The sequence below is a fragment of the Lissotriton helveticus genome, chromosome 3_1 (genome assembly GCF_964261635.1).
Source record: "Lissotriton helveticus chromosome 3_1, aLisHel1.1, whole genome shotgun sequence".
NCBI classification, from domain to species: Eukaryota; Metazoa; Chordata; class Amphibia; order Caudata; family Salamandridae; genus Lissotriton; species Lissotriton helveticus.
The window spans coordinates 1,799,506,526-1,799,528,000 of NC_136061.1; the positions used below are offsets into that span (position 1 = coordinate 1,799,506,526).

At 41.3% G+C, this 21,475-nt stretch overlaps 1 protein-coding gene across 1 annotated transcript in view; it reads left to right on the top strand.

Moving 5' to 3' along the window:
• The window catches only part of LOC144823827 (uromodulin-like), a 442,286-nt gene that overhangs the window by 74,647 nt on the left and 346,164 nt on the right, over nt 1-21,475 (top strand). Inside the window, exon 2 of the mRNA XM_078682688.1 lies at nt 3,319-3,336. Within this exon, the coding sequence (XP_078538814.1) occupies nt 3,319-3,336 (18 nt within the window). The remainder of the gene's footprint in view (nt 1-3,318; nt 3,337-21,475) is intronic.

Below are 21,475 nucleotides of genomic sequence, written 5' to 3' on the forward strand. Positions count from 1 at the left end.
TAGAAAGATTCAAGCTTGAAAGGACCTATTTCAAAAATAGGTAGGTTTTTCCGACACCTCTGTTTTCCGGAAACGACAATGAAGGGGTTAAGAAAGTAATGATATACTACTCGAGTGTCATGATATAAGACCACCAACCGTTGGAGATGATATACCGGGAATTCCGTTCTCCTACAGAACTGTGCATAGATATTCGGAAACTTAGTGAATTAGGGTGCCCCAAAACTCACCTCAGTACCCAAAATCCCCTTACCGAGCTAGCTACAGTGTCTCATTGGTCAGTATGACTTCCCAATGATTAGACAGACCAGAACATGAATTTAAAATACCTCAGGCATCGTGGAACACATGAACACTCTTTCGTTATGTAATCATTATAAACCAGAACGTGGAGTAAAAGAAGACATGTGCACATTTGAAATATTTATTCACTAATGCAGGGTTCTCAAGCGCAGTATAGATAATACTAGCAAACATTTTATCACAAGCAAAGTTATCAGCATAGTTAACAGTCCATAAAATGCGAAACGTTATAACATGCTATTTTGGCATAAATTAATAGGCTTTACCAACACCTGATGCTCACCCTCCCTAATTAGCATAGAATATTATTATTATCTATGAAGGTCTCATTGGTATTTAGCAGGGCGGGCCCATACCTCAAAATCTCAGTGGCAGAGGATCACATCATCTTCCACAAGCTATCTGTAAGCGAAGCACCATCAAGTGTGTTTCGTGTGTTCTCCACAAAGCAATATAAAACGCGCGTAAAGCCAAATCTTGGCAGCAGTTGCATTCATGTTATGTCTAGAAAGGTGCGAAGATCAGACCTTACAACAACACTGTGTCGAGTTACCCTGGGAAACTTCAGCACTCACTGTGCAGACAAGTTTTACCAAACAAAGCTGATATCAGAGCAATAACATATTATTCTCATCTAAATCACACCGCTTTTCTAGGTTGAAAGCTAAAATACCAATTATGTGTCGTGTGCAAAAGGAGCTAAAGGAAAAATTGCGTTTAAACACTGTAATAAGCTCATGCTAACTGTTTGGGGGGGGGGTTGGGGGGAGGGTCAAACTTCTTGACTATAATATTAAGCCTGATGAACCAACATGGTCTACCAGTATTGTACCACATTATAGTCAATTAATCCATCTCTGTTCGTTGGCAAGATTCACACCTTATTGTTCCAGAGAGGACCATGGTTTTTATGTTAAATGTTTAATTTGCAACCTTTACGGAATTCACAAACGGCTGTGATCATTATATTTAGGCCTGGATAAAGAGAGCCCTGTTAATTAACGTCTCTCGTGCAAACAATTTTATGAGGAGGGTTCGCCGCTACAAGTGTCTCTGCTGCTAGCGCGAGAACCCATGGACTGTGTCCCTTGTCACAGACTCACAGGTAACGGGTTAGGACACCTCTCTGTTAGAAATACCTCCTCTCCGACTCTGCCAACAATGAATGAAGCCTTGATGGTGAACCCCCTACATCAAACTTGTGTCGTCAAAGACTCAGCTGTAACAGGCGCTGGCCAGGTCACCCGTAGTATCGTACATTTTTACAGGGACAGGTTTGTATTTCAAAACACTATGGGGCATATAATCAAGGGCAGTATCGCCGCTTTAGCAGCACTTTTTGCCGCTAAAGCGGCGGCATTCTTATTAACAAGGCGGCGCTAACATGCATTAGCGCATGTTAGCAGCCAAATTTCTAACGCTACGCATCTTACGATATACATCGCTAATGAGATGCAAAGTAGGCCTGCCATCCTGAAACAACATGAGAAAGGTCGGTAACATAACGGGGCCCGCAACCACGTAGCCATGAAAAAAGTCCCGCTAACCACGGTTTTCGCCGGATTTTAACACCTCTAAAAAATCTGACTTAGCGATCTCGTCAATGGGAGGTGGATTGTCAGGCTAAGTTCACCATGGCGTATTATCAAGGATTTCCCTATCGCTGAGGTTTTATCGCTGGATTTCCAGCGATATTCACGCATTTCGCCGCTATCGCTGGATTTTTAATCGCCTTGGATATAAGCGTTGATGATAACGCGCTAACTTGGCGATGGAATCCAGCAATAGCCCGCGATAAGTAAAACTGTGCTGTATGCGCTTTGCGATATGTATTGCAATTTCTTGATAATATGCCCCTATGGGACATATTATCAAGGACCTATCGCCGCTTTAGCGGAACTTATTTGCCGCTAAAGCGGCGATAATTTTATCACCCTATTAGCAAGCTGCAGCTAAATAAATAGACAGGTATAAATAAATAATTTGCCCCTTTTTCTAAGAATAATTTTCTCAGAAAAGTGGTTGGGTGTAGGCAAAGGTTTTGTTCTTTGTCTCTAGTTATGCGACAAGAGTTCAGACGATTATCTGGTCTGGCCCTGAAAATCTAAAGTTATCTGACACATAATATTCACCCTCTCCCCACTCTACTTCTAAAGGCCTTATGTTAACTTCTGCTAATTTCTCGGTGAATTGGTTGTAGGTTTCCAACCGCCAACATGATGTTAAACCTGCAGTGAGAATATTATCCAATAAAAAAGCTGAATTCAGATTAACCCACTCTTCCATGTTTTGGGACATGTGGAGAGGCTCTTTAGGAAGGCCTCTGCTTCTTGGTTATTTGTAGTACTTCCGGTTTGATGAGCTTGGGTTTCAGCATCAATGTAACTGTATCCAACGTGTCCCCAGAAGAAAAGAGCCGTTTAGTCCTTGACCTGCCTGCTCCAGAGGGTGTGGGAGGGCTCATTTCAGGCACCTTTTAAAAGTTGTAACCTCTATCCACATCCACTCAATCAGCATGAGGTCTCTCCCTAGCCACCCGCATACACACCACATATAGGTGGTGTGGAGACCACCTCTCTGGTCAATCATGTTCCTACTGTGCAAAATGCGACCTGTCTCTGCAATAGTGAATATAAACCATTCCGCCGGTTGAGGGTGGTAGCAAGTGTTGTGCAAACTATTGTTACACAAAAACTATGCGTATTGCATACTTCTGCATCATAGCAGACCCGCCGGGCCTTGAGTTCATGTACCATTGTGATTTGATTTTCAATGTCTGCCATGAGGGTCCTTCACAACGCTTAATTTAACCCTTTCTACTAACAACCGAGCCAAGATGTAGGACACTACAATAACTCATTGACTTATATTGTTGAACGATACCATTACTGCAAGTGCTTCAGTATGTGAACTGTTTTTATGATTGGTATTGAGCTGTAACTCATCTCTCTCTCTCTCTCTCTCTCTCTCTCTCTCTCTCTCTCTCTCTCTCTCTCTCTCTCTCTCTCTCTCTAGGAGCAGCAACATGCGCTGGTAAGTCCCTCTTTTTTATCATATGCATGATGTGCTGGGCAATGGAATTTGGTTTGTACTGACAATGTATACTGTGCACCGCCATTAACCCTTCTGTTGCTGGTGTGAAAGGACGGCCTGTGGGATTTGTAGAGGTCAAGGTGGCGGATGTGCAATGTGTGATGTTATTAGAAGCGGAGCTAGACAAGGACCTCCAAGGGGCAGCTGCAGCTGGACAAAAGGCCAGGTCATTCATAACTAGGGCTCCCGGTTTTATGATATTAATCTTTTTAACATTTTTGTTTGTATTCATCCATATTTATTTTTATGTAATTTTATCTTTATATATCTGTATTTATTTTTGTCGCAAGCAAAAAGAGGACGTTGCTGCTAGTATTTTTCCACATTTATTTAAATAGACTGTCAACATGGTTGTTATAGGTTTAGCTATATGTATATATGCACCAAATTAGGTAAACCCAATACAGTCATCTAAAACCTTTGCCACTTGCAGTATTAGTGAGCCGCCGCAGTGTTACAATAGTGAAAACACTGTCACTAGGCATGATTATTAATTGTAAACACATTTAGAATTTAGACAAGTGCACCTGTACACTTTCAGTGACCTGAAATTAGCCCCCCCCCAAAAATGTGTATCAGCCTCACCCCTTCCCCCCCAAAATTTGGCTCTAGTTGCGCCTCTGCCAATTACGGTGGCCTGCAGAGTACACGACGTGGCTGCAGTATCGCCTCCAAATTCCTTTGTTACTGGCACACGAGTGTGGAAAGCACCCACCCTCTGGGGCACAGAGTACTCACACAACATGTGTTTCCACTTTGGCCCAGATTAGATGTGCTGAAAGGCACTTTCAATTGATCACCTTCACGTTTGACATCGTCGGTTTTGTCTCTGCATTCAGAAAACAAAGGCTGAACATTCACAAGGCGAGGGGCCTGTCACTAGTGCAAAGGCCCCTTGAGCCAAGCAGAGGGGCCCCTCATATCAGCAGCTTCAACCTCTGCACCCATGAACCCCAGAGGGCACATTTGCGTAACTTTAATGTCATTTAAACCCTGATTTAGGAGAGAACACGTAATTGTGTGCACCACTGCTCACTACTGACATCAGTGAAAGTGTGCAATACAGGCAGCAAACACGTGTGCCTGTCAGCAATGCACATGCAGAGACAGTGCTGCTGTAAGGCGCTACAAGGCAGCTCCCCAGCGTGTTACTAGGTGGGTAGCAGCATATTGCCCCTGGAGCCACCAGCCACGATCGTAGGGCACAGGCTTTGCCTCAAGGTGCGCAATTGAATGCCCCGTTGAAATAGGCGTTCCTCTTCAAGGCTGCTGGCCACAGACCTGGGCACCTCATTTTTGGGTGAGGTCCTGCAAGACGTGCACCTGCCCATGGGGCACACTTGTGCACTCTAAAAAAATACACTGCAGCAACGCACTGAGTGTATGTTGCCTGATCAGGTGTGGATCACTAGTTCTTGCAGTGTGCACACACCTGGCTGCCTCTCTTTTGGGTAAAGTGCTGAAAGAGACAGGCACGCAACGCCCATTGGGCTCAAAAGGCTTCACCCCCCCTTCGTGTGTAAGCTCGGGCTGAGACAGCTTCCTGGGCACACACACACATGAGCTTATCGCAGCCGTACCCGAGTACTTCATAGGTCATTAATAGACCATTTACATGTGAACTAAGCACCTCCCAGAGATTAATAGCCCAGCAGGTGCTAATGTGGGCAGGCATACACTGCAATCAGGAAGAGGGGCGTGGCAGCCATTGGGCTGGAGCACTGATTGCCGAACAATTCTCAGAATCCAAGAATCCGATTTGTTGTATTTTTCCGCTTCTATTTATAAATACAGACGGAAGAAAAATATGTTTCCGTCTGTATTTATGTGTAAAAATCAGTTTAAATGAAAAACCTTGAGCCTTATTCATAACACATTAGACCAAGAGGGGTGTGGCCAGGAAAAGACGACAAGGAAATTGTTGCGCCCTGTGACACAAGTAGATGCTAGTAGCCGAGTAGAAATCATAAGTACCTTTATTCAGTAGCTGGTCCAAGTACATCAACATGGTATACAAGTACATCAGATAGGTAGTCCAGGTAGACAGGTGATGGTGATGTGGGTCAGCCTGGTAATCAGCCCTTAGTCCCATGCAACAGCAGCACCACCAGGAGCAGCCTGCCTGATGCCCAGCCCATTTCTAACTGTCATACCTCACTCACACAGGCACCCAACATTCAATACATCACTGTATTCCCAACATTCTACTGTAAACACACAGACTGGCTGAGCAGCAGGAAGATTGATAACTTACAAGATATAAGTAAACTATGCAGGGCATAACACATCCACCTCCTTTTAAAATGAAAAATGAAAATTACAAATGCAGGTAAATATTAAGAGAAAAACTATACACAAGGAAAAATTACAAATGCAATGAACAGTTCAAAACCCAGGGATGTGCAATTAATTAAACATCACGAGAGGGTCAGAGCCATTCAAACCAGAAAGAATGAATAGCTTACAACAACGAATAAATGGAGTAAAGTAATCCATCCTCTTCCAATAAAATAAAATTTGAAAAATTAGTTGTGTATGGCACACACCACGCAACTCCGATCCCTCCTGCAAGGGAATAAATGAGTAGACAAGATTCCTCACGTAAGGAAGCCTATGTACGCTGTGAAGATGGGGCTAAAAACCCATCTTTCACCCCTCATATGAGGGACAAACAGTTGGGACTGTGACCGATAAAGTCATCTCTCCTGTAAGTGTCTGTGACTTTAACCATGTCTGTGTCTGTGACTTTAACACATGAAAACACACCCTGTGTAGGGGTTAAACGTAAAGTAATGTAATGGGAAAAGACCCAAGAAAACCAACCCAGTATAGGGGTTAAAAGTAATGTTAATAGGAGCAGACCCAATAAACATACCCCGTGTAAGGATTACCAAATTGAACAACTGTAAATGGGAAAAGTACCCATGAACCCACCCCTAAGCTTGGTTAGCGGCAATAATTATATCGCCGTGCTTCGCCTATTTTTATCGCTTAGGAGCCTTGCTATTTTCAAGGTTTATCTCCTAAGCGATAAAAATCGGCCGAAATGCATGAATATCGCTGAAAAGTCAGCGATATTCATGCATTACCGAGCAAATGCTCTTAGCCATGTTATCCACCTACCATTGGATAACATGGCTAAGAACTGCTCTGGGCAGGCGTTAGCTTTTGAATATAATCGCGCTTAGCGCGATTATTTCCAAAAGTAGGTAATAGGAGATTGCGATGTTAGCGACTGTTTCCAGTCGCTAACATCTTGGCACGCCCACTTTGCATGTCATTAGCGATAATTATCGCTGACATGCAAAGTGGGCCCCAAGATGATCGCTATCTCCTAATAGCTGTCGCTAACTGGTGTTAGCGACAGCTAGGTAATTGGGGGATTAAATTATCGCCGCTTTAGCGAGAAAAATTCCCGCTAAAGCGCCGATAAGGCCCTTGTTAATATGCCCCATTGTCTTTATAAATTAGTACTAGTGGGCCAGACCACTATTGTTTTTTATAGCTCTCTTTTGTGCTCACTGTGATTTTGCAATATTTCTTCTCTTTGGTGCATCCACCGGGCTTATTAGGATGTAATCTAGGGGCATATTACCAGCAAAGTGGCGAAGAGAGGTGTTAGCCGACTTGGCTTAAAGACTCTCTTCACCACTTCGGAAATGCTAGGCTGCACCATATTACCAAGGATATGGTGCAGCCTAGCGTTTCCCCCTGCGATGGCGATAAGTTTTACAACTTAACGCCAGCGCAGGCAGGGAAGGTTTGTTTATGTATAGGAAGGTGTTCCTTCCTGCACATAAACAAAGCTTACATGGCATTTTGTAACTTACATGTGTACTGCTTCATGCAGCACACATGTAAGTTACAAATTGGCATTTTTAAAAAGAGTTGTGTTTATGTACAGGAAGGGACACCTTCCTGTACAAAAAGAAATCTTGGCATTTTGCTTTTTCCATGTGTGCTGCACAAGGCAGCACACATGGAAAAAGCAAAAACGAGGAGAAATGAAGTTTCTCGTTTCGCCACCTTAAGAACAGGTCTTTCCTGTTCTTAAATTCGGCACTGAGTGAGATAAAACAACCTAGGCACTATGGTATTGTAAATTGTCAACCTTTAAAAAATAATAACAGAGAGGTGGGACTACACAGGATCAGTATTTAACATTTAATAATATTCATATTAAAAACAGATAAAGCTTTCAACAAATTAGTCTGGGTTAAAAATTCAAACAAGTGCATCACAATACATAAAAATTCAAATAATGAATCGATTGTTAATACATAATGATTTCAATTATACAAAAATCACGAATATCAAAAAACGACAATTATTATTATCACAAAAGTCACAAATATAAAAGAAGTAGCAAAATTAATGTTTTTCGCGATGCGCGTTTCGGCGGCCAGCGCCTTCTTCTGGAGGAGCCACAATATATTCTACAAATAAAGAAAATAAATTTATTATCTAAACCTAATAGAAAAAACTGAATACATTTATTATGACATTTAAAAATAATCTGAAACTGTAACATCCTAATTACCTCTCATGTATAACAAATATACATCAATAATATGAACCCGGATACGGGTTTTCCATTTCCTTGTACATTTTGAGACTGGGGAGAAAACCCTGTTCAGAGGGAAAGTGCGAAGAATAAATCAATAATTAGACATTGGGGCCCCTAGAGACACAAGGAGTACTGACAAAAATAAAAAGAGAGACAGAATGTCTTTAAGATCAATATTATTTTTAGAAGGGCAACCAGTTGTAAAACCAGTACTTAAATTCTCAAATATAAGAATAATTTTGATCTCATTATGTTATTATGTGTTGATCCCTAACTAAGCAATCACTTTAATCAATGCCTTCAATTAATTACACACGGAAAGATTTAAGTGCAGTACATTCTGAGAGATATGCACTAAATATATATACTTGGTTAATTTATAGGGTTGGTAATGCTAGTCTTTATATCACGATACCATCTTAGACAACCGAGGTGTGTGACCCTTTAATTTCGTAGTAATACTCACCTATTCAAAAGAATAGTGTGGAACTAATAAATGTACTGATGATTCCGTTTCAGAACCGTGGGCCTCAGGCTCTTAGGTGAAATAAATCAGAGTTAAACACTATAGTTAGATATGAAAATTAGGTGTTGCCAATAGATTCATATCAAAAGTAGATAATATGGAGATGTATCCCAAAATTGGGAATAATTACCATTTTCAAAGCACTCCAAGGAGTTAATCAACGATTACATGTATATATTGATAACATTCAGGATGTAATATCTATAACTAATTTTTTATTTCTTATAGTTACCTTTGTGCCGCAAGCATCTCAAATACGGCAGTGGTAACAGAGATATTTCCTAAATATGTTATATAGATGAAATTCTATAAAAAATGAAACATGTGTATTAGTAAAATGCCTCTTCATGTAACGAATACACGACCGCTAATAATTTGCCTATTTAAACTACAATCCCAAGTACCTGATTGGCTGTTGAATTCAGCCTCACTCGCAAATCGGAACGCTGACGTGTTTAATTCTGTTGAAAGATAGAAGACGGACAGGAATGTAGGTCTTCAGAGATCTACGTTTAATTTAGAAAATCCGTCATTAGGACTAGAAATAGTTTTGAATAACTACAACGTACCTTATATATAAAAAATTCGACGATACTTTAGATTTCTAAAGAAGACCTCCTGATGTGGGGAATTCTTCTATTAATATAAAGAGAGAGAAACAAAAACGATAAAAATTAGTACCAAAAACAAGGGAAAGGTCTATACACCTTACCGAACGTAAGCTACAGGGTTAGGTACACCTACCGAGATAAAAATGATGGGTTTATTCAAGCGTCCGAATGCGAGGAGAAGGATTCTGATGGGTTTACGGGAAGCGATATCGACCCGATGAAGATATTGCGATCAATTATATACCCATAAGGCAACAGTATCCCAGGTGTAGGTCATGAACTGTGATTACAAGAAAAGTGGTAGAAAGAAAGGATGGACTAAGATCATAAACTGTGATCACAAGGAAGGTAGTGGAAAGAGAGAATGGACTAAAAGCAAAATACCAACACAATAAAAGGACGATGTCTTTTATTCAGATGCAAACTATACGTATAATGAAAATGGAAAATGTACTACAGCAAGGGTAAATGAAAAACGGGCTAGGATATAATGTAGCAACTCGGTAAAAGAACAGTGTACTCTATTCTCGTGCAAATTATATATTTGAATAAATAAAAATAAAATTTAATAAAATGAAATGAAGACTGGACTACAGCAGAATACAAATTGATATCGTAATTAATTTAAGATAATAAAAAAAGATTAACATAAAATTAATTGTTAAAAAACCGAGACAGATTCCACTACGAACTATTTAATCAAATGAAATAGAAATTATAAAGAATAGAACTGCTACAACAGAATCAAAACTAGGATTATTCTATCTGTCAACAACCCAAGAGGATTGAGAAGGCTATAAAGACATAACTATTGGACATAATTGGTAGATGTAACATGTTTCTGGATATTTTTAAAGAGGATTTAGATGAAATTCACACCAAAACCATTAAAGTGCGACCTCAAAAGGGTATTAAAACATATCATTTTTACACAAGGTACGCACTTCAAAGGAGTATTGAAACATATAATTATAATAGTATTATCAGTGAGTCAGCAGTGCTTAGAAGAAATTAACAAATAGCATTCTCCCAAGGAGTTAATCAACGATTACATGTATATATTGATAACATTCAGGATGTAATATCTATAACTAATTTTTTATTTCTTATAGTTACCTTTGTGCCGCAAGCATCTCAAATACGGCAGTGGTAACAGAGATATTTCCTAAATATGTTATATAGATGAAATTCTATAAAAAATGAAACATGTGTATTAGTAAAATGCCTCTTCATGTAACGAATACACGACCGCTAATAATTTGCCTATTTAAACTACAATCCCAAGTACCTGATTGGCTGTTGAATTCAGCCTCACTCGCAAATCGGAACGCTGACGTGTTTAATCCTGTTGAAAGATAGAAGACGGACAGGAATGTAGGTCTTCAGAGATCTACGTTTAATTTAGAAATCCGTCATTAGGACTAGAAATAGTTTTGAATAACTACAACGTACCTTATATATAAAAAATTCGACGATACTTTAGATTTCTAAAGAAGACCTCCTGATGTGGGGAATTCTTCTATTAATATAAAGAGAGAGAAACAAAAACGATAAAAATTAGTACCAAAAACAAGGGAAAGGTCTATACACCTTACCGAACGTAAGCTACAGGGTTAGGTACACCTACCGAGATAAAAATGATGGGTTTATTCAAGCGTCCGAATGCGAGGAGAAGGATTCTGATGGGTTTACGGGAAGCGATATCGACCCGATGAAGATATTGCGATCAATTATATACCCATAAGGCAACAGTATCCCAGGTGTAGGTCATGAACTGTGATTACAAGAAAAGTGGTAGAAAGAAAGGATGGACTAAGATCATAAACTGTGATCACAAGGAAGGTAGTGGAAAGAGAGAATGGACTAAAAGCAAAATACCAACACAATAAAAGGACGATGTCTTTTATTCAGATGCAAACTATACGTATAATGAAAATGGAAAATGTACTACAGCAAGGGTAAATGAAAAACGGGCTAGGATATAATGTAGCAACTCGGTAAAAGAACAGTGTACTCTATTCTCGTGCAAATTATATATTTGAATAAATAAAAATAAAATTTAATAAAATGAAATGAAGACTGGACTACAGCAGAATACAAATTGATATCGTAATTAATTTAAGATAATAAAAAAAGATTAACATAAAATTAATTGTTAAAAAACCGAGACAGATTCCACTACGAACTATTTAATCAAATGAAATAGAAATTATAAAGAATAGAACTGCTACAACAGAATCAAAACTAGGATTATTCTATCTGTCAACAACCCAAGAGGATTGAGAAGGCTATAAAGACATAACTATTGGACATAATTGGTAGATGTAACATGTTTCGGATATTTTTAAAGAGGATTTAGATGAAATTCACACCAAAACCATTAAAGTGCGACCTCAAAAGGGTATTAAAACATATCATTTTTACACAAGGTACGCACTTCAAAGGAGTATTGAAACATATAATTATAATAGTATTATCAGTGAGTCAGCAGTGCTTAGAAGAAATTAACAAATAGCATTCTCCCAAGGGATTTCACTGTTAAGGCCTTTACGGAAGGTATCAAAAACAAAAATCCAATAAACCTCTCTTTTTTTCCTAATTAACATCCCGCCCTTCGAGTCTGGCGTATGTATTTTTTCCAGAAAACACCATTTCATATCAGTAGGGCTATGTTTTTGTTCGGTGAAATGTTTCACCATGGGGGCAATCATTTTACCAGTTTTAATAGCAGAACGATGTTCGGTCAAACGGGTTTGAATCATTCTGGACGTTTCACCTATGTACCCAAGGAGACATGGACACTGTATAAAATAGATGACATTAGAAGTTCTGCAGTTCCACATCTCCTTGGCTTTTGTCGTGTGTCCATTGTGTGCAAATTCTTCACCAGTAATAATATTATTACATGATATGCACGAGGAACATGGCATAGTTCCTTTAATAGGATTGTTGGTAAATATAGATCTTTGGACAAGACGGGGTTGATTAGTTGAATTCGTGAACCTAGAATGAACAATAAAATCTTTAATGTTTTTATTCCTTCGGTGCGCAAACAATGGTTTGTCTAATTTGTGTTCTATAGTGCAATTGCTATTGAGAATGTGCCAACTAGAACTGATTATTTGCTTAATTTTGGCATTCACTGTAGAATGTTTGGTGACACAAACCACTTGCTTACTTTCTTTAGGTTCTTTTACTCTAAGAAGATAATCCCGATCATAGTACCGGGCCATTTTGTAAGAGTGCCTCACCAACCGATGAGGATAACCTCTTTCAATAAATTTGGATCTCATAATCTGGGCTTGCCTGTCAAAGTCCGCAAGGCTTGTGCAATTGCGTCTCACTCGCAAAAATTGCGAAAAAGGAATGCTATCCTTTTGTGATCTGTGGTGGAAACTCTTATAATGTAAAAGCGTGTTCCTGGCAGTGGGTTTAACGTGGAGATCAATTTTTAATTTTCCATGGTCATTCATAATAACTATGTCCAGGAATTCAACCCTATCCGCGCTAACATGAGTGGTAAATTTTAAATTAGGGTCAGCAGCCTTAATCCATGCAGTAAATTCTGTAAGAGTTTCCCTCCCATCGGTCCAGACAAAAAATTCGGTACTGCCACCTATTATCGCCTCTATTGATAATAGGCGGCAGCGTCGAAGTGAATGGGTGTTGCGGTGGAATGCCCACCGCAACACCCACTGCACGCCCCCTTTCACAATGAGTTTATTGTGAAAGGGGCCCTATTACCAAGGCAGCATTAAGTCAATTAATGTGGCTTTAAGCCACGTTAATTGACTTACCACTGCCTTGATAATAGGGCGATGCAAATATTGCCGCGTTATCGGCAGAAAAGTGCCAATAACGCTGCGATAAGGGGCTTGGTAATATGCCCCTCAGATCCAGGTCTTATCACATAATGTCCTTAGATTTTATGCAAAGTCAAATGATGTCACTTCCAGTGATGTCATTGAGGTCAAAAAGAGTGTACATGGCCTCTTCTGCTACGGCTGGGGCCATTATCACTGTATGCACCCCATTATGGTGGATGCGCTGCCCTGGGGGCAGCTGCAAACTCGCACTGCCCCCAGGGCAGGGCATTCATGTGAAAACACGGAGCAGCTGTTCAAAGGGGTTTAGAGATCCCCTTGCAGGCAGGTGCAGTCATTGACTGCACCCACCTTCATAGGGTTGTCTGGGGTGTCCATGTGACCCCCTTTACTCCCCGCAGAGGGCTGCTGTCAGGAGGCGCACTGACAGTGCGCCACCTTTTATGTGGCGCACTGTCAAAGAGGGCTTCTTTGACTATGCGCCCTCATCTGTAATATGGTGCAGGTGCAGAGTCAAGGAAGCCCCTTATTTGGATAGGGCATGCCCCTATGAAAATGAGGGAACACCCTCTGAAGGTAGTGTTGGCGCATTTAGTGCACCAGCGCTATTGGTATTATGGAAAGGGATGTACTAGCGTCTGTGCACCCTTCTATAATACCAAAGTGCCATGGAGGCGTGCAAAGTGGGTGCAAACCCTGTGGAACCATCTGTAATACGGCCCCTGGCATTTTGATGAATCAACATTCACACCTAGCGTGCTCGTGCAGCCATCAGCTGTCCTGGGTCTCCATCACACTCAAATATTCGAGAGTTACTGAGGACTTGGAGGTGCTGTCCCGCAGCCAGGTTTGGAATTAGTAACAGAGCACTAGGTTACCTGACTGCAGTGTTTCCCCCACTGAAACTTTTCAATTTCTCCCAGTGTTCACGAACACTGAAAGAGCTTGATGAAATGGTGGGCAAAGTTAGTTTCTAATAAAAGTGTCCTTCGGCAACATTTTCTGTATTTAAATGTTTTAGAATCTCTTACAGTGCTCTAAAACAGGGAGAGATTTAAAAATGTGCTGATGGACCAATGCCTCCTCTTGTGTCCATGGATTAGAGTGCTGTTGCTAATCACCCTTTGGGCTAGGACATTAGAATGTATGAAGTTAGGCCACAATGGCCATGGCAGAGGGTTTTTCCTTTATTTTAACTTAGGGACGCAGGTGTGTTTAGGTACCACCACCTCACTGTGCTCAATAGCGGGCTGGGGTTATGCGATGTTCTCCTGCCCAAGATTGTTGGGTGATTTTACAGTTTCCCACAAACAGCACATTGCCCAAAAACTGGATGCAGGTATTTAGTGCCACTCGCACCATGCCCAAAGATGGGGTGGAATTATTTATTCCCCTTATCCATGGATTGGCTGTCTTTCACCTTCATGTTTTTTTCATGTAGGTGAAGTAGGTCCAGGACTGCACACACATGTTGCGCTGCACCGTTTGCAAAAATGCAAATAAAACACCAGGGTGCCTAGGTTATATCATTTCTTTTTTAAACAAAAGCCAAAATCCCTGTTTGCTTTGGAATTCTCCCCCCTTCCGGAAGAATGGTAGCAGCAGTCAAAACTCAGAGCTTTAAAATAATAAACAAGCCCTTACTTTTAGCCAAGGAGAGGATACCAGGAGCAAATACAGTTTTGCCACTGGGAAAAGCAGGGAAATGGGTTGTAATAGCAATCTCTTTTAGGCCTTAGGCAAGGGTGGATTGTCTCAAGCCATTGTGGCAGCTTTCAGATGTCCAGTGGTAAGAATAACGGATGTATGACGTTACAACGCATACTTTTACTCCGCGTACCATTACAACGCGGTATTTACAACGAATACCGTTACAACGCATAGCGCTTTGGGGTGCTGGATAGTGGTAAGTATAATTTACTATTCTAACTCCAGTCCCCGTGGACCCTAGGGAAGGTGTTGGATAGTAAATTAAACTTACCTCTTATCCTAGAGCGCCCCCCAGCGCAATGCGTTGTAATGTCATGCGTTGTAATGCCCGCGTTGTAATGGTAGTGCGGAGTAAAAGTTGCGTCGTAACGGGTGTATACCAAGAATAACAGTCACGCTCAGACCTCTAGACAAGGTATGTTTGGGAGTGGGTTACATTTCTAACCACTGCCTTCTCCTTAGGCAAGGTCAAGGAGTTATTTCCTCTTCCCACCCTGGCCTTATCTTAGGTTTAAGAAGGGTTGCCTCCGATCCCTCCATTGATCAACAGCTGTGTTTCACCGCACAGCAGAACTGCTTCCTTAGTGTTGGTTCATTCTACCAACCTTGCAAGGACCAGGAAGGTTGTTATGCCTCTCACCTTTATTAAAGGTACACCAGCTATTTTTTAAGCTCTACCAAGCCCTAAGGTCTGTGTGGTGGCCCTGGGGGGTGGGGGGGTTATGCCTAATTTCCAATCTTTGCCAACAAATAAGGGAAGAGGCGTTTGATTTTTCATTCTGCTTGGCATAAGAGAGTGATGTCATTTGTGCCCACCTTTGCTCAAAGATGGGCACAAACCTCCGGCCATGCCCAAAGGTGGCTGGGTAGTTTGTGCTTTACATTTTATCATGCACAAAAGAAACAATTGATGGACACAATGTTGGACAATGCAAACATTCAACTGAAGTCAAAAGGATCTGAGTTAAATCCTTCATTCTTTTGCTCACCACACCACCCCCGTTTGGACCCAGCCATATGCAAATCAAACTTGACCCTGTTACTTGTGGGAACAGTCCAGCCTGAGCTGCCAAGCCAGGTCCTCCCTGGACCTGATACAAGATTCCTGGGACTGGTTTCAGGGCATCACCCTTCATAAGACAGGCTAATCCAGTAGTGTAGTGAGCATGGGACCCACGTCTGGGCAAACCCTTCCCAATAAGGGCGTATCTTGCTCTCCATGCAACTAGAGTCAAACTAACCTGGCTGATAAGGGGTGAAACCCCAAAACTGGTCCTAGGATGCTTGTTTCCAGTCCAGGGAGGACCTGGTCTGGCTGTTCAGGCTGAACTGTTCCCATGAGGCACAGGGTCAAGACTGATTCGCATATTGATGGCTACGGACTGGATTGGCATGGTGAGCATAAAAATGATGGATTCATGCCCGGATCTCTGTACTGGAGTGAATCGATGACATTGTTCTGAATTTTGTCCATCAATTGTTCTTTATGTATTTGTCAATGAGTGGGACGGGTATGCCCAGACGTGAGTCAGGTGCTCTCCTTGCCACTGGAGTCAAGCTATCCTGGATGATGAGGGGTGAAATCCCGAGACCGGTCCTAGGATGCTTGTTTCCTGTCCAGTTAGGATCTAGCATGGCATTTCGGGATGGAGTGTTTCCATGAGGCACAGGGTCAAGACTGATTTTCATATGGCTGGGTTCAAACTGGAATGGCATGGTGAGCAAAATAATGATGGATTCAGGTCCAGATCTCTGTACTGGGGTGAATGTATGACATTGCTCTGCATTCTGCCCATCAATTTTTGTTCTTTTTGCATTTGTCACCCGAGTGGGTCTGGTATGTTCAGGCGTGTGTCCCGTACTCTCCATCTCACTGGAGTCAAGCTATCCTAGTTGATGAGGGGTGAAACCCTGAAACCGGTCCTAGGATGAATTTTCCCAGTCCAGGGATAACCTGGCCTGGCAGCTCAGGCTGGACTGTTCCCATGAGGCACAGAGTCCGAGATCTCTGTACTGGGGTGAATGTATGACATTGTTCTGTATTCTATCCATCAATTGTTCTTTTTGCATTTGTCACCCTGAGGGGAACGGGTATGTCCCGTGACCTCCATGCCACTGGAGTCAAGCTATCCTGTCTGATGATGGGTAAGACCCCGAAACCGGTCCTAGGATCCTTGTTTCCAGTCCAGGGAGGATCTGGCCTGGCAGTTTGGGCTGGACTGTTCCCATGAGGCACAGGGTCAAGACTGGTTTACAGATAGCTGCGTTCAAACTGGAATGGCATGATGAGCAAAAAAACGATGGATTTATGCCCGGATCTCTGTACTGAGGTGAATGTATGACATTGTTCTGCATTCTGTCCATCAATTGTTCTTTTTGCATTAGTCACCCGAGTGGGACGGGTTTACCCAGACGTGGGTCCTGTCTTCTCCATGCCACTGGAGCCAAGCTATCCCAGCTGATTAGGGGTGAAACTCAAAACTGATCCTAGGATGCTTGTTTACAGTCAAGAGAGGACTTGGCCCGGCAGTTCGGGCTGGACTGTTCCCATGAGGCACAGGGCCAAGCCTGATTTGCATATGGCTTGGTACAAACTGGAATGGCAAGGTGAGCAAAAAAGATGGATTCAGGCCCAGGTCTCTGTACTGGGGTGAATGTGTGCCATTGTTCTGCATTCTGTCCATCAATTGTTCTTTTTGCATTTGTCAATGAGTGGGAAGGGTATGTCTAGGCGTCGGTCCTGTGTTCTTCATGCCACTGGAGTCAAGCTATCATGGCTAATGAGGGGTGAACCCTGAAAAAGGTCCTAAGATGCTTGTTTCCAGTCCAGAGAGGACTTAGCCTGGCAGTTCGGGCTGGACTTTTTCTAAGAGGTACATGGTCAAGACTGATTTGCATATGGGAACGGTCAAAATGTAATGGCAACGTGAGCAAAAAACAATGGATTTAGGCCCATTCTCTGTACTGGGGTGAATGTGTGCCATTGTTCTGCATTCTGTCCATCAATTGTTCTTTTTGCATTTGTCAATGCGTGGGAAGGGTATGCCCAGACCTGGGTCCCATGCGCTCCATGCCACTGGAGTCAAGCTATCCTGAAACCGGTCCTACGATGCTTGTTTCCAGTCCAGGGAGGACTTGGCCTGGCACTCCGGACTGGACTGTTTCTGTGAGGCACACAGTCAGGACTGTTTTGCAGATGGCTGAGTTTTAAATGGAATGGCATGGTGAGCAAAACAATGATAGATTTAGGTCCAAATCTCTGTACTGGGGTGAATATGAATATATGACATTGTTCTGTTCCCTTGAGGCACAGGATCAAGACTGATTTGCATATGGCTGGGTTCAAACTCTATTCGCATGGTGAGCAAAATAACGATGGATTTGGGCCCAGATCTATGTACTGTGTGAATGTATGACATTGTTCTGCATTCTGTCCGTCAATTGTTCTTTTTGCATTTGTCACCCTTAGTGGGACGGGTATGTCTAGACGTGGGTCCCGTGCTCTCCATGCCACTGGAGTCAAGCTGATGAGGGGTGAAACCCTGAAACCAATCCTAGGATGCTTGTTTCCAGTCCAGGGAGGACCTGACCTTGCTGTTTGGGCTGGCCTGCTCCCATTTTTTTTTTTATTGAGATGATTCAGGTATTTAAGGTAAAAAAAGAAAGTCATTACATATATCATTGCATATATCAATTCATTAAACAGTCATTATACAATAAGGATAAATAATCAGAATAAATAGACACCGCATCAGTGATACACAGGTAGTAAAAGCAGGATGCTTAAAAGGGGTAATAAGGCATGATTAAAAATACAAAAAACAAGAGTATACATAAGGACCAAACAGTCTTGTACACTTTTCATCTTGTTTCTTCAGTGTCTAGATTCCCTCCATTTTCTAACTGGGGCCCATAGATTCCTACCTAATTCACGTTTTTTCTTCCCCTTAAAATCATATAGGCATTCTTCAATGTTATGCATTCCTAAGAGCCTTGAGAGCCATTGTTGGAAGGTGGGCACATAAGAATCTTTCCAACCAGCTGAAATTAATAGACGTAATATAGCCACAGAGATAAAAACAAGGGCTTCCGCACCACCTTCTGCCTTCAGTTTCCCATCAATGCCCACTAAGACCACCGTAGGGGATAGAACGATGTTTTGTTCTAGCAGCCCCTACAAAAATAGCTGTATCTCCTTAAAAAGACCAAACTGGTCTAGGGGGCTTGTTTCCAGTCCAGGGAGGACGTGGCCTGGTTGTTCGGGCTGGACTGCTCCCATGAGGCACAGGGTCAAGAGTGATTTGTATATGGCCGTATGACATTTTTTTTTTCTTTTTATCCTCATTTTTCGATTGTATAGATAAGGAGGTTTTGGGAGTCTGATAGTCTTTTGTGTTGACTTTACCTTCACTGCCCCATCATTTTAAGGACTTATTTTTGGGGAGTATCCCTTTTGGTGTTATGATCTATCAGTTTTTCTCCACTTACCCTTTATCGTTTCCAATAATACCATGGTTTAGTGGGGGAGCTTGCCAGTTTGGCTACTCGGCAGTAATCATTCCTGCCTGGTATTATGGTTATCGCGTTAATCATTGGATTTATTTGTCCATAACCCAGTAAAAGTTAATAATTTGTTTAAAAATGCTGTTCCCAAATTTCCCAGAAGTTTATTCTCTTCGAGTATTTCCTTTTTCTATCAAATTTATTGATTGTTATTGTGTAGTTTAGCCAGTTTGCGTGACTTGGGGAGACTTGTTTAATCCAGTCAATGCATATTTCTCTCCGCGCTAATAGCATTAGAATAAACAATAAACTTTCCTGATTTTTACTTAGTTTATTTATATCAGCACCTGTATTATTGTGTATCCCAAAAATAATAAGAGAGGTACTTACAGTTATGTTGGTTCCCAATACCATGTTCAGTGTCTTACCGACCTCATCCTAATAGTTGGTTATTGCGGGGCATTTTTGGAACATGTGAATGTCATCCGCTTTAGCTTCTCCACACTTAGGGCAGGACTTAACGTTGGTTCCTTTAAATTTGGACAATCTTTTTGGGGTCCAATAGGCACGATGGATTGTGTACAGGTGATTCCTCCTTAATGAGGCTGATTTTATACAGGACCAACATTTTTCCAAAGAGTTTAGCCATACCAGTTGTAAGTCTAACTCCTGATCAGGTATATCTTTCCTCCAAGTTTTTTCCGGGACTAGGAATTCTTCCTCACCGGCTTCAATAAGTGCCCAGTACCACTTTGATATTTCTTTTCTTATTGGTGCAATTTTTATCATTTCGTTTTCAAAATTCTCATTTCCGGTGTTTTTTTCTTGTAGGGATTTAGCCCAGTTTGTTAGTTGGTAATATTTAAACTTCGATATCTTACCATCTGTAAGTTCATATAGCAAGTTCCATGGAATTATCTCATTTCCTTTTAATAGTTGTCCCCATTTGTCTATTCCTGCTGTTTTAAGTGGGACCGCCAAAGAATCTTTTAAGCATTCCGGTGACCCTGGGGAGTCCCATATTGGTGCTTTTGTACTGCAATACGATATATTTACTGTGCTTCTGATTTAGAACCAGATTCTAGCCGCATTGTGTAAAATCTTTAGTTTTTTTTTTTTTTTAAATCTTGGATGTCCAAATTTGAAAAGGAAATAGTCTGTTCTTTCCGTCATATTTTGCAGAAAACTTGGGTAATATTGGTACTTCCTCAGTAATGGTCTGAAGTTCTTAAATTGAAAAGATCTATAGTATTCAATTAAGTCAGGGCTAGCTATTCCGCCTTGATCTTTCCTCCTCCTAAGCTTACTCCAGGCTATTCTCGTTCCTTTCGATGACCAGATAAAGCTTGCTATTACGCCCTGAATCTTCTTTAAGGGTTCTTTTTTAAAATCCAATGGTATTGTATTAAAAAGGTAAGTGAACTTTGGGATAATAGTCATTTTTATTATATTAGATCTTCCCAGAAAAGTTAGCAGCAGACCTGTCCATGTTTTAAGAAGTCTTCTCATTTCTTTGGCGATTATCGTTAGATTTAGTAGCGAAACTTTCTCGATTTCTTTTACCAAGATGATTCCTAGATATTTTATTTTATCCCTACTATATGGTGTGGTTGGATTGAAGTTCCAGCTCATAGCCTCAGTTTTTCCTCTGTTTGTCAGGTAGCCTGAGACTTTACCAAAATTGTTCATCGTGTCTTCCAGTGCTTGGTAGGCATTTTCGTAATTTGTAGTAAATACCATTAAGTCGTCCGCATATAGTGCTACTTTCTTTGACCAATTTTGATGTTTAAAAGAATGGATTAGTGGATGGTCTCAAATCAAGGAGGCCAGCGGTTCAATGTAAAGGTTAAAAAGTAGCGGCGACAACGCGCATCTTTGCCTTGTACCACGTTGTATTTCGATGTTACCAGTCAGTCTTCCATTAACTATTATTTTAGCCCTTGGATTCTTATATACTTCCTTTATCATATGGGCAACACTTTCCCCCAAGTTGTATTTTACAATGATTTCATTTAGAAAGGCCCAGTTTACTCTATCGAACGCTTTAGCAGCGTCGTAGGTAATTATAGTAAGGGGAAGTTTTTCGGCAGTGGCAATATCTATTGCTGCAAATAGCTCATGGATGGTCTCATGGATTTGCCGCCCTTTTATAAAACCCTTTTGGTCTAAGTTAATCAGCCCTGGCATTACCTTAGCTAGTCTTTTTGCTACAACTTGCATGAAAATTTTATAGTCACAATTAAGTAACGATATTGGTCTGTATGACTCACACAATTGTGGGTTTTTTCCAGGTTTTAGGATAATGCTGATTGTCGCATCGTTCCAAGAATCAGGGATT